Source organism: Podarcis vaucheri (genome assembly GCF_965113315.1).
Source record: "Podarcis vaucheri genome assembly, chromosome: 2".
NCBI classification, from domain to species: Eukaryota; Metazoa; Chordata; class Lepidosauria; order Squamata; family Lacertidae; genus Podarcis; species Podarcis vaucheri.
This window is the reverse complement of record NC_138760.1, coordinates 73,588,505-73,602,268: the sequence shown is the minus strand read 5'-3', so window position 1 is coordinate 73,602,268 and position 13,764 is coordinate 73,588,505. Positions and strand designations below refer to the sequence as shown.

The following is a 13,764-nucleotide window of genomic DNA, read 5'->3' as shown; positions in this document are numbered from 1 at the left end:
GTTTGCCCAACGTGGAGTTCAAACCCACAACCCTGAGATTGAGAGTCTTATGCTCTACTGACTGAGCTATCTTCAGCTAGTCTGAGGGATCCATCACAGCCTCCACTGTAGAACACAAATCAGAATCAATTGTGCCAGTGCTGGGCAGTAAACAGTCCATCAGATTCTGCTAATGTTGAAAATAGGGCAGTGTATATTCTACAATTCTGGGGGGAAATGTAAGATTGTAATACCGGAGGCAGAATCCAGCTTTCATATATATATTACAAAGCATGTTTCTATAACATTTGGATGCAAAGATATGCTTGAGAGTGTATGGCAAAGCCCTGAGAAAGCTACAGGGATAGCTGAATAAGACTTCCGTTGTTTCCCAAGGATGAGACTTCAGCATCACACATAGTTCCTCCTCTTTCTCAGAAGTAGCAGAAACAGTATAGAGTTTGCAAAGCAAGCAGAAAAAAAATAAAAAATGAACAATATGAGTGATTTGCATAATTTAAGCAGGTTTCAGAATTTAGGTTACTTTGGCCCGGAAGGTTCTTTGTTTTGTAAAGCAAAAAGTACAATACAGCCTTGCTTAAAGCCTTTGGATTGGTTTGCGACTGCCTGAGGCCAAGCACTCACCTCCCATGTGCCCTCACACGACTGCTTCTTGAGGCGGAGACTCCAGGTCTCTGGGTTTGGCTCCACACAGTGGTCCATAGCTAGGATGACAGGTCTGGTGAGCAGCACCCCTGGGGGCCCACAGCTGACAATGGGACTCAGCAGGGTCTGACAGCCAGCCAGGGGCAGCCTCAAAAAAGAGAGAAAACCATGAGTTGGAAAGAGAAGGGGCATACAAAGCCAAGCACAGACGCTTCTGACTATTGCCATTAGCTAGTTTCCCTTGGTTATCATTCCAATGGGCACAGAAAGCAAACAGGATCTGCATTCTCACCACTGCGCGGTGGAAGCAGAATGGAGAAATTGGGTGGGGTTATAGTCAGCATGTACTACTGGCAATCCAAGCAGAGAATTGGAGCTGGCAGTCTTCAGTAAGTGCATCGGAAATGGATGCTGACATAAGGGAATGGGGAAGGATCATGGCTCAATAGCACAGCGTCTGTTTGCAGAAAGTCCCAGGTTCAATCCCTGGCATCTTTGGGTAATCTAGGAAGATCCACTGCCCATCAGTGTAGTCAGTGCTGAGCTAGATGGGACTCTGTGTGAATTGGCATAAGGCTCATGGAAAAAGTGGAAATGCCTCAGTTATGGCAGACAGCTGTTATTGGAGCTATCTGCAAAGTGGGAACTCCAAAAACGTTTCTGAGAATATATCGACGACGAATAAGTTGCATTAGGTATCCTTCTTTGGAAGGGAGCAGGGACAGGGCGGGGGCGGGAATTGTACAAGTGTGCAGCAGTCAAGTTCCTTAGAGGATGACTAGCCAGAGGGTGATGCTCCATTGAGCAGCCTGGCAAGGTCCTTTCTGGCTGGCAGATCTCACCCGCTTAGCTAACATGACTTATCCTTCATGCTCCAGGCCAAGTCGCTTTAGATGTCCTAATCAAATCTCCCACCTCAATCCTCAACCAGCACCAAAGGGATTCTTGACACTAAATGTGCCATGACAGAAGCATGCTTTCTCCATTTGCTGTTGATGCAGCTGTGAGCAGAGGGATGCAGGCAAGAGTGGGCTGTCAAGGGCCAGCACAAAAACATTAAATCAGAAACATGCTTGGTAGCATTTTAGGATGTAGTTAAGATTGCAAGAGAGAAATCTGCCTAGAAATGGCGGGTGATCTCTGTTGATTATATAGTTCAATCTTATGAGCACGATGTGGGAAGCGCTAGACTGATATTACTAGAGCTTTGATGTAAAATGCTCAGGACTGGGGTGCTGCTGGCCCTGTAGCCTCTGTACATGTAGAACAAGTAGATGAGTCCTATTGCCTATTTCCAATCAGTTTTGTTTCCTTCAGGCAAGTGTGTGCCTGGTAAGAGATAGAAATGCCAAATGGGATAATCTGGAGTTGTGGATCTTGAAGGGATACACTGAGAATTTTCCAGAAAGAGAAGTAATGTGTATGTCAAGACTTTGTTTCCTTCCTGGATGCTGTAGCTGACCTTCCACAGTGACATTCAATTCATACTGCTCCCTCCACCTCATGAGTGGAGGCAAATTTCTGCAGCCCATCTGCATGACAAGGTCTACAGGGATGCAGTTGTCCAAGAACTCCCTGTGGATTCTACAGGTACCTGTAGGAGAGCCCTTATGTGCCACAGGTGATGGGTGAACATACGGGGCAGGCATACAGTGGACTGGAGTCAAATTGGTATATGAGAAATTAGGGGTCCCACTGACCACTAATGGGGTAGTTGAAGGATTTCAAGGGTAAGAGGGGTACCTCACATCTTCCTGCTTGTGCAGCGTCAGGTAGATTTCATAGATCTTTCCTCGCGGGATGGCATCAGGTGGGATGAGCAAGCTGACACCTAAAGGACACAGACATTATTGCTCAAGGGGACACAATATACAGTGTCCATGGATGGCCCAAGACATTTTTGCACCTTAGGCAGACCCCAAAATGATGTCCCGCTCCCCAACAGAGAAGATGTGAGGGAAGAGCCAGCTCCAGGAACAAGGGGGGAAGATTAACATCAGGAACTGCTGCCCCGGTGAATCCTGACACCAGGGGCAGTCGCCTTGTGGGTGGCCTAGCCCTTGTCAGACCTTCCTATGTATGGGTCCAGGCTTGAAAGAAATATTCCATGTTTTCTTGGGCAAGCTGACCCTTGGGCAGCTCAGGGGGCTCAGGGGGCTAAGGGGCTGCTCAGGATCGGGACAATTTCCCCGTAAAGTGGGGAAATGGTATATGCGGTTTATATCTGGAATTTATCCACAAAACGATCACTTATCATATTCCTATACAGGCCAAACAGGAAGCCTCTGTCTCTTGCATGTGTATGCTTGAATGCTGGTCCAGAAGGGAACTACGAGCATCATAAAGCACCTACACATTTCCCTACCTAGCTCAGCCTCCCAAATCCCCAGCCTTCCTTCTCTGCCCATCTCACCTGTGTTGGGGATCATTAAACGTCCACCCAGGAAGTTGAAGGTTCCATAAGCCATGTTGGCACCACCCCTGGGCAAGGAGCGGAAGAAGCTCTGGGTGGAGAACCGAGAGACAAAGTCCACAGGGTCCGCACTGGGTGAGCTGTGGTGCAGGGTGTGGCGCCCACTGCCCAGGGGGCTCAGCAGGTGCCCATTGCCAATCTGGAACTTGCTGGGTCCATCCTGGCGTGGGCAGAGCGAGCCCTGGTAGGTCATGGTGGTGGTGCTCAGGTCAGGCTGGATAGTAAGCAAGTGGGAGTTATCTGCAAAGAAGGAGATAAATTTATGTAAATAACCCAATAAACTGGGCCGGTCAAAGTACATGTGCTGTTTGAACGTACTGAAAGATCTTCTCTAGGCAGAATGGAAAAGAGAGTTCATTCTTAGCACTATATACAGACCTATATTGCTTACATATGCAAATGCAGATATTTTCAGTCACCTCAGGTAGATAGCAGCCTAATCACAAAACATCATCTCATCAGACAATGTTGCACAAAATACATTAACCAGCAGGGGTAACAGACTGCTGCAATGACCCGAGAAACAAAGATCCCTGTTCAAACCATCACTTTTTGTATTAATAAGGTTATGCATTTTATTTCCCAGAGACAGCTTCCTAAAGATGCAGTACAGTCTCCCTTGCAGAGCCCAGGAGTCTGGGCTAATTCACACAACCCATCCGGGCAGGATATCCAAATGCAGAATGACTAAGGGAGCTGGCCGCGTGACACAGTTGTCGTTTTAACGCTCCACCACTTGTCAGGGTGCAAAGAGGTGAGCCTCAAAGGCCAAAGGTCACATCATGAGGTGATGAGAAAGTTAAGTGGCTGATGGAATGATGGTAGGATACTTCTTCCACCCACACCTAGATGCTCATAAATGACCCAGTCCACATGTATGTGAAGCTATTGTTTAAAACAGACCAGCCCTTGCTCTTTGTGCCTGCCTCTCTCCTCCCTAGGCTGCCTTGCAGTAGAAATAAACCAGAGCACTGGCTTAGTCTTACATGCAAATTAACAGTTGTGGTTTGTTTCCCTCCCAGCAAACCACAAACAGTAAGCTAAGAAAAAACATTGGTTACTGCTCATGGTTTGTTTGGAGAAAAACAAAACCACAAGTGCTGGTTTGCATGCAATATGAGGCCAGGGATCTGGTTTCTTTCAGCTCCTAAGCAGCACATGGAAGGAAGGGGGCAAGCAGGAAGAGAAGCACACACTAGCACTCTGCTCATTCATGATCAGCCATTTTAGACCATGGCTCTGTGTTCAAAATAAACCATGGTCTGTTTTAGGGCCTAAAACCTTTGGGCCATGGCTTTGCCAACCAGGCTAGTGGGTCTTTGTGAACTGGTTCCAAAATGACAGAAATGGAGTGGTTAGGATGAAAGATGTGCTTATCCACAAGTGTGATTTTACTATACAACTACCTATGATGGCCATTAGATTTTACTGGCTTCCTCTACATTACATAATAGGTTCCCTACATGTTTAACTTCCTGGGGGTGTGACAGTCACTGTGACAGAGATGTGCCAGCAAGGTCTCGCATCTTCCATTCCAGCAACTACTTTTCCTCTAGAAGTTCATGTTTCTTGATTAGTGGGGAACCAACTTTAATTAACTAGTTCAGAAATACTTGAAGAATGCCTGGCAGATGAGCTGGGGGTGGGATGATTAGAAAACCCTTCCTGATACAGGCTCCTGTCCTGACCAGTGCTGGGCTGCCCTTACTGGTTGGTGTCCTGTAGTCCAGTGAGGGCTGGCAGGAAGCATTAAGGCATTGCAACTGGAAAGGGTAATTAGCAGGTTCTCACAAAATATGCAGATGGCCTGTTTCTAACCCTCTGGTGCTGCATCTTTCTTTGGCAAAGGCAATGCTTAGTAGTGTTGAAATGCATGGCTAGAGGTGAGTCTCTGGCTATAATTATTTTGTAAGAGATTTTTGGTGTGTTTATTGGGTCTGTGGTTTTTCCTACGTAGTCCTCTGCAGATATCCTCTGCTTACGCTGCCTACTGTAGGAAGCCTTCAGGTGTTTAAACAGTTTTAGTCTTCTGTTATCAGAAATTTTCCCATTTGCTCACTTGACTTGAATTGAATCATAGAGTTGGGATGGACCCTGAGGGTCATATATAGTCCAACCCCCTGCAATGCAGGGATATGCAGTTGTCTCTTATGGGGACAGAACCTGCAATCTTGGTGTTATTAGCACCACGCTCTAACCAGCTGAGCTTATTCTGAGCTCATTCCAGGAAGCCGTTTTTTAAACAACGAAACTCTTTAAACCACTGTTTCTAGTTGTCACCAGGTTCCATTGTGCTTTTAAGATCTGTGGTTTGTGTTCAACGTAGCACTACAATGAATGTTCTCTCAGTCAAATTATTTTTGTGTGTGTGTGTGCGACAAAACATTCTTCCCCTAAATCTGTTCTGGGGTTTCCCCCAACCCTCTGGAATAAATCTGAGAATAGTGCAGATGGAATAGAGGGATGGCAAATCCCCTTGAGCTAGTATGTGAAGTTTGTTGAATACTACCATTTCGTATTTATTATTTTTTGTAGCACTTGTGACAGCAGGAAGGAGAAGCAGAGTAGGGGAGGAAACCCGAAAAGCACATTAAGAGCACAGTAGTCCCGGGACTCTTAAAATGGCGGACACCATCCTATTTTGCTACAAGGTAAGACACACTGTGGCTGTATCTTACCTAACCATTCTGCAGTCGTGGAAGAGACAAGCACCGTCTCCACATCGAGACCTGGCAGCTGACTATGGCTCCAGGAAGGCTGCTTGCACTCAATGCAAAGGACTCCCAAAATCCCCGGGAACCCCAAGACTGGCGTGGTGCTCACCTGCTTTGGTTGGCTTGATGCTGACCGGCTGGAAGCCAGCAGTGAGAATAGAAGAATCAGCCACATCAGAATCCAGCCCTTCCTTCTTGCGGCAGTATACAAGGGTTACCACTAGGAGCAGCAGCACCAGGCAGACAGCGACAGCGATCAGGCCCACATACAGAGCCACATCCTCAGAGCCATTCGTTCCTAAAAGGGGAAGCAGGAGAACAGAGAGGTGTGCAATTCTGAGCCAGTTGTTGCCCTGTATAAAATAATGGTGTTCCTTTCTGGAGAAGGAGTGCACCGCTCATAATTGCATGGTGCGCAATTATCTATGGAAGTCCGCCAATGTCTCTAGGGATGGAAGAGACACTGAATGAAATGTCATTGGCCTTCTTGCAATGAGGGCCATCAAGGAACTGATAATCAAAACCTGTGATCCCTTAAAAAAAACCCACCCCAAACCCCTGCCCTTTCCCTGTTTTTCAGTGCAAAGGCACATTTCCAACCTCCTCCTTTTTGAACAGAGTATTGAACTCACAGCCTTCTTCAAGTCCCGGTTTAAAAAATGATGCAAAATCCAAATTGGAGAGGAATGGGTGGAAAGCATAAGAGATTCCTTTGGGAATCAGGGGTCTGAATTAGGCGGGGTGGTGGTGGCAGGATAAGATTCTCAACCCATTTTTTAGATAAATGCAACATGACATTCAAAACAAGCAGCGTATTTTATGAGCATCTGTTGTGGTTCCCTTTTATAATAACTACAGCCATGTTACCAGCATGTTATCAAAGAAAAGGGCTGCTCTGGGGAACAGTGGGTGCTGAGGCACAGGCAAAGCTGGGTGAATGGTGAACCCGGGACTGAAACAGAAAAGGGGTCTTGTAAGTGTGAGATCATGCCTGGGACACAAGCCCATTTAATTGTTCATAAGAACAATAACCCTGTCTGTCGAACCAGTGTGTTATCTAAAAATCTTTATGTTTATAGAAATAATAATTCAGAAGGGGATCTGAAATGTGATTCCGGGAGGACTAGACACAGACTAGACACAAAGGGTGCTTCTGCGGGAAAAGTTTTGTGGCAGAGGTTGGTTTGGGCAAAGTTAGTAAGGCTGCAGCTTGGGTTAAAAGGAACCCTTCTGCTCTTGTCTCATAATTTCTAAGTAAAGGCAGACAGTCTTTAATTGGGAGAATTGGGATCTTGCTTATGATCTCTGAAGGTTGAGTAAGTAGAAACCTTCAAAGCTCCATGGCCAAAATCCCAGCTGTGAAGGAGAGTGTGAGTGTGTGTTGTCCTTTGTATGAAGCCTCTGTACAGAAGAAGGCAGGTTGGTGGGGGCTGAAGGGGGAAGGGGGGAAAGAAAGAATGCAGGCCTGGTGTGGGTGTGGGTGTGTGAGAGAGAACAAACAAGGCTTCTGTGTTAACAGAAGCAAGCACACACACATTAGTCTGGTTTATGAGGCAACATATGTACAGGGAATTGTATGTAAGGGAGGAAGAATGAACGAATGAACCAGTGTGTGTGTGTGTGTGTGTGTGTGTGTGTGTGTGTGTTGTGAACCAGCACTTTGCCCTGCTGTCCCTCTGAATCCCTCACGCACCTCCTCCCCACCCCCACTGCCAGCTGGGTCAAACCGTCAGCCTGAGTCCCCCTGGGGAGGGCAGGGGGCCATTGCTTCATTTCAGCTGTGAGAATGGTTAATTTGATGTAAAAGGAAGAGAAAACCCCTAGGAGGCCTAACAAGCTAGAACAGTTAATGAGCCAGGATGGGGCCTGTCACTCACTCTTCCGCCCTGGCAGGGCCAGTGCAGAGCTCTCCTGCCTTGGGGTGGGGGTGGCACACAGCCTGCTTGCTGGGCCAGTGCGCACCAGTTGTGATCTTTCAGGAGAGAGCTCTGGGGCCTCCTCATTAAGGGACGGAGCCTGTGGCGGGACGCATGGGCCAGGGGGTGCCGCTGACAAGGTGGGTTTCTGCCTTCTAGCCTGTGGCTATGAGGCAACGCTAAACCAGGCAGCAGAGATTCCATCTGTGCTGGGCAGACGGCTGCTAGTTCCTACGCGGACAGATAGGCAGACCAGAACTGACAGGCCTCAATGCCCTTACATCTCAATCAGCCTGCAACGGAAGGTCGCTCAAAAAAAGCTACGCAACAGGAGGCAGCACCAGTTGCCTATGTCCATAGCCACCCCGGAGAGGCACACCTGTGCCAGAAGATGCTCGTCAAATTCATGCCACCACCTGCACCTCTCCCCTCCATCTCCACCCACGGCATGAGTCCTATATTTCCCCAAAAGCAGCAGGAACTCACCGTGAGTGCATAACTCGCTGGTGCAGTTGCGGGTCTCTAGTTCAGGCCCCTGGCACTCGTCCCCCCCATTCCGGGGCGCCGGATCCGAGCATTCACGGCTTCGCCAGTGTGTACAGTCTGCACCACACACTGACCACATGCTCCAGGTTGACCAACCGCCAGGCACTGCCAGACAGGAGGAGGCAGTACAGAGGCTTAGGGACCAAAATCCCAAATCTCAAACGGTTTCTCATCCTCAGCATAAATTCTACCTCCCCACCCTGCCAAGCCCAAGCAGATATCTCACTAGCTGGATGCTTGCAGTAGCTTGGTGGGTCGAGAGGACACCGTTAGGCGATGTCAGCTACAGAGAGGAGGGACCGGGCTGAAGTAGCTCAGGGCTGACCCATTGCTGGCCACTCCTAATGGGGCAAGGGGGGGCCCTCCCATATTTGTAACATGCCTTGGAAGGGGCTCAGAGATGGGAAGGGACAAACACAGACACATGGATAGGTTGGGGAAGACAGGTAGAGCAAAGAGGGGAAGGCGAGGCAAAGGCCAGCTGCTCTCTTGGGACCAGTAGCTCAAACAGAGCTGAAGGCAATGAAAAAACAAGTCCCAGGAACATGCAGCACCATTCTGGGTCACTTTGGGGAAAGGAAGGGGCAACCAAACAGTGGTGGGATAGTGCATAGGCAAAGCTGTGTGAGCAGTGAACTCCGGGCTGAAACAGAAAAAGGGGGGCTTGGAGTGGACTGAGAGTGGGAGACGTGTGTGGCTCAGCCTGCTCTGGGCTTCCTATGTGTTAGATTTTGAGTCTTTCCCCGCTGCTGTGGGTGGTGGGGCGGGGGCCAAGGGTGCGAGTGAGCACAGCAAAACAGAGCCGCCGGAGCAGGTGCGCAGCAGTGGCAGGGCAGTACCTGGGCACAGGGTGGCGCAAGAACTTTTCTGCACATTCTGGCCCTCACAGAAGGCCCCCCCGTTGAGTGGTGCTGGGTTGGTGCAGCTCCGGCTCCGCTTCTGCCAGCCCCGTCCACAGCTGGTGCTGCAGGCTGACCAGTCCGTCCACGTCGACCAGCCGCCATTCACTGGGGGGAAGGGACAGCATCAGCTAGAGCTCCCAACGACGGTGCGCCCTGGGAGGGCCAGTCGTTGGCAGCAGGGAGGGAGGTGGGGCTCTCTCTCTGGGCCCAGAGAAGGAGCCGAGCGCTTCCAGGGTTCTCCTGGGGTCAAAACGGCCGGCTCTGAGGTGCCAGCTTCCCTCTTGCTTTTGGTATGTGTGTACAGCTTGGGGAGAATACACAGGAAAACATGGGGGGATGCAGGAGGAGTCACAAGCAGAGGGGCGGACACTTGGAGGAGGGGGTGGGGTGGGGGGTCATGCCGCTTTCTCCTGTGAGATTCTGCAGGAGCATCGCTTTCTCGACGTCGTGTTGACACAGCCTGGCTCCCCCGCCCACCCCCTCTCCCTCCAGGATGGATATTTCCTCCATTTTGAGGTGCATGTACTTAGCAAAGTCCCCTCTTCATCACACCCCAAAACAGTTGGGCCAACCCAAGAAATGGTGCTGCCCAAAGGGAAGGACAAGCTGGCCTCCACACAACTCTTCCCCTTTCCTTTTATGAAAGCTGGCTGGCTCCGGCAGTTCAAATCTTCCTTCAGTGCTGGCAGTGGGCTAGCATCCCCCACCCCATCTGAGGGCAGCAAGTGATCTTAGAGGCACACCCAGCTTTGTTCCCTAACACCAGGCTGCCACTCCCCACCTCTGCACCAGCATCTACCACCTGAGACGGCTCCCTCACTCTGCCTAATGGTAGAGCCGGCCCCATCACTGCTTCATCTTCCCCTTTGAGCTACAGCCAAGCCTCCAAAGAAACCAGATTCCTGCCCTTGCCCCCAACCCTGAAGACTTAAGGAGAGACCTGCTGTTCGCCCATTGGTCCCCTTTTTCTGGGGACCACCCATCCCATCGCCTGGTGGGGCCCTACCATAGACAGTGACAGCAGCAGGGGAGCTGCGGCGACGGGCCACAATGTTTTTGGCCACGCAGGTATAGTTGCCCGTGTCCACCAAGCGGGCCTGTTTCACCACCAGGCTGTGCTCCAGCGTGATGTAGAAGTTGGGGTCCAGTGCTGGGTCCACGAGGTCTTCGTTGTGCAGCCACTCGACCTTGGGGAGACACAAGCCACACATAGGGCAGGAGGATTGGGTCAGGCCGCGTAGCCTTTAAGGACACTGCGACTGCAACGTGTCTCAGAAGAAAACACATTCTGGCACTGACCTAGTGAGGGACAGAGATTGACAGGCCACTCAGCACCAGGGCAGCCCAGGGAGGCTCCGAAATGTGCGTTAATGAGCTCTGCAGAGAGACAGGCCGGCGTCAATCAAGTGGCTGCAATGAGGGTGAGGGCGAATGGGCTACCACGAACCCAACCTAGATCATCTGCAGGAACTGCAGGGTGGCAAAGCCAACGCTGGGGAGATGCGGGTTCCAACGTCGGGTGGTCCCCATGAAGTGGTTTGGTTTGGTTTTGTGCTACTGGTGGGCTTCCTCAACCGTTCTCCCCAATGGCCCCCTCAGTTCTGCCCAGGATTAAGCATGCAGGGCCAGTACTCACTTCAGCTGGTGGGATCCCCTCTGGAGGGCGGCAAGGCAGCACAATTCCCTGCTCAATGGAGACCTCTTTGGCCAGGGGCTCCTGCTCGAAATTCTTTCGCAGATCTAGAAAGAAGAGAGGCTTAGAGCGGTGTCAAGATGACATCGAAGACCCCCCAGGTCATACTAGGCCACAGCCTTGTCTGCTCCCTGCCAACATGAGCAGCCAATTGATCGTAGTTGATTCAGACATGAAAGAACAGGCTTTGATTTTCAGCTGTAGGTGGGGGGAATGACAATGAGGCTCTAGGAGAGGGAAGATGGGTGGTTTGAAGTCCTAGAGGGGTCCCCTGAGCAGAAAGGAGGGTAAGCAGGGCGCCACTCACAAGCAATGCGCACGTAGGCCTTTTGACTCTTGGTGGTGCCAGACGTGCTCCAGGCGACACACTGGCACCAGTACTCTTCCAAGCCAAAGATCTTCTCCACCTGTTGCCGCGAGATGTCGATCCGCACTTCCATGAGGGGCAGGCCTGCCAAAACACCAGGGGGCAAAGAGGCAAGGGTGGAAAGCAGGGAAGGGGGGGACATCAGTGGGTGGAGGAGCTCTACATGAATGGGTGTCACAATTCTGTGGAAGTGCAGTAAGTGTGCAGAATGCTGCTGTGTTCAGTTTCCAGAGAACCTCAAGTATCATGAGAAAAGTGTGTGGAGGGGGACCCAAAGATGTCTCTGGCTCTGACTGTTGCAAATATATGCTCAGAAGCATGTGAGAAATCTCTTAAAAACTTTACAATGTAATGGTGAAATCTCAGAAGACCACAGCAGCCAAAGAAGCACAAAAGCTATGCTAACAGTATAAATATGAGGGCTCCTAACTCCAGGTCAGCAGTGTGACAGGAGCTGAGTGTTGGCCCTGCAGCCATCAAAACAAGACTCCTCTGCTGCCCTTTGATGCCCCACCCCTTCCAGCACTCACCCGTGGTTTTGTTCATGCTGCGCTGTATGATGTGGTCGCCCTGATGCACCCACTCGCCATTGCACTTGAAGTAGATCTGGGTGGCAGGCGTGGCCTTGCAGGCCAGTGTCACCGGTTTGTTCTTGACAATGTAAACATCCTCCGGTTCCAGCAGGAAGTGAGGGAGCAGGTCGGAGGAAGAGCCAGGCACAGGGATGGGCACTGTGGCACTCTGCTGGGCACCTGGGCAGAGAGGAGAGGGGCTAGAAACTGGCACACTAGCAGCCACAACATTCACAGAGGCCATAAAGAGTCAGGTTTCCACCATGGACCTTGCGTAGGTGGATTTCATTCCAAACTTCAAGGTTAAATCAGTACATGCAAAATGCCTTTGCTCTGCTGGCCACCAAACCCCGCAGTCCTCTAAGATCAAGCTTCTTCAGTTAAAGGGCAAGGCTTCAACTCTCCTTCACTGTAATCAGAGCAGCAGCAGCTCTTTGGGGATCTAGGCTAATTACACAGTTAATTGGTCTGTAACATTAATGAAAGCAACTGCAGCAAGAGCTCTCAGCCATGCTGCTGTCCCCACAGCCAACTCAGATGGCCATGTTTTCAGTCCTGCTGCATCCAACCAAACACCACTGGGGGTAAGGGCCAACAGAAAGCCCCCCCCCCGAGGTACTTCCTCTTTATTAAGTATGCTCCGGCAAGTGTCAAAAACTCACCATCATTTGACATTTACCAGTAACTCTTTTAAGATTTTAGGAGGCTGGTGGGAGTTGTCAGAAAACACTTTCAGAGGAGTAAGTTAAGAGCATTACAATGCCACATGATACATCATCCCACGCTTGTGTAAGAGGGATAATCAGAGGCGATAGTTCTAGATACTGCCTTCAACAGGAATGCACACTTACAGATGGTGCGGTAGTCGGCAGCTGCCTTATACTGAGTCTGACCACTGGGTCATCTAGTTCAAAACTGCCTGCACTCTCCCAGCCCCAGGTAGAGATGCCCGCCACTGAACCCACAGCCTTCTGCATGCCAAGCAAATGCTCACTGATTGTGTGTAGGTTTGTTTTACTTCCTGACTGTTCACAATATGGACTAACTTTTGGTTATGCCTGATGCTACTAACAATTGTGATACTTGCCTGTGTGTATGTTCCCAAGCAAAATACTGGCAATGCCCTTTGGCTTTAACCTACAATCACCGCCCCCCCCCATCTCACTGCTTTGTTAATACTGTTCATGGATGAACTTGGGGTTCCTTCTTCAAACTTAAGTCTAAAAATACCCTTTTAGTTTCTTATTGGGACAAGCGGGCAACCTGTGATGTATGGATAGAAACAGTGTTCAGGTTTAAATTCCCTCCTTTATGCCTTAAATTCAGCTTCCTACGCCTGAGGAACAGGAAGCCCAATCTGATGATCGGCTCAGATAAAACCAGCTATTAGATTGCTCCAGATATGGAGAGCTAGAACCCTCTGCCTTCTGTCTCACTAGAGTCAACCCACATATCCTCCAATATGTGCTAGGTAAAAATCTTCGCAATGTTTGCACTGCTTCCCATTTGCCACTGGGCTGTGTTGAGCTGGGATAGCACAAATGAGGTTAAAGCGATGAGATTTTGCAGTAAAATAGAATGTTGCTGGCTGTCCTGGGAATGGGGTGGGCTAGATGCTGATAACACTTTAAAAAAAAAAGAATACATAAATGCTAACATGGAGATTACAATCCACTTCAGTGTGGGGGTCAGCACACAGTTTGTCTGACACTTAAGGATTCTGGAATCTTTCACTTCAAAATGTCAATTGCCCTATCATCTAAAATGTATATGCAAATGCTTAAAGCACCACATTTTCTTCTGCTTCGCCCACGTGCCTGGATGCTACAATTCCAGAATTTCTGAAGCACAAGTGTATGCTGAGGACGGTTCCAGACTCATTCACAAAACAAGAAAGCCAGTAGTGCTCACCAGCCAAACACATACATGGGGAGAA

At 49.7% G+C, this 13,764-nt stretch overlaps 1 protein-coding gene across 3 annotated transcripts in view; it reads right to left on the bottom strand.

The window, feature by feature from the left end:
- The window catches only part of UNC5A (unc-5 netrin receptor A), an 87,569-nt gene that overhangs the window by 6,336 nt on the left and 67,469 nt on the right, over window positions 1-13,764 (bottom strand). For 2 of the 3 annotated variants that reach the window (XM_082213551.1, XM_082213552.1), the window contains exons 2-11: window positions 11,787-12,008; window positions 11,197-11,340; window positions 10,833-10,936; window positions 10,203-10,383; window positions 9,134-9,301; window positions 8,235-8,399; window positions 5,942-6,130; window positions 3,059-3,358; window positions 2,389-2,476; window positions 625-793 (exon numbers count right to left, since the gene is read on the bottom strand). In XM_082213551.1, the coding sequence (XP_082069677.1) occupies window positions 625-793; window positions 2,389-2,476; window positions 3,059-3,358; window positions 5,942-6,130; window positions 8,235-8,399; window positions 9,134-9,301; window positions 10,203-10,383; window positions 10,833-10,936; window positions 11,197-11,340; window positions 11,787-12,008 (1,730 nt within the window). The remainder of the gene's footprint in view (window positions 1-624; window positions 794-2,388; window positions 2,477-3,058; window positions 3,359-5,941; window positions 6,131-8,234; window positions 8,400-9,133; window positions 9,302-10,202; window positions 10,384-10,832; window positions 10,937-11,196; window positions 11,341-11,786; window positions 12,009-13,764) is intronic. The other variant, XM_082213553.1, reaches the window with a different exon arrangement.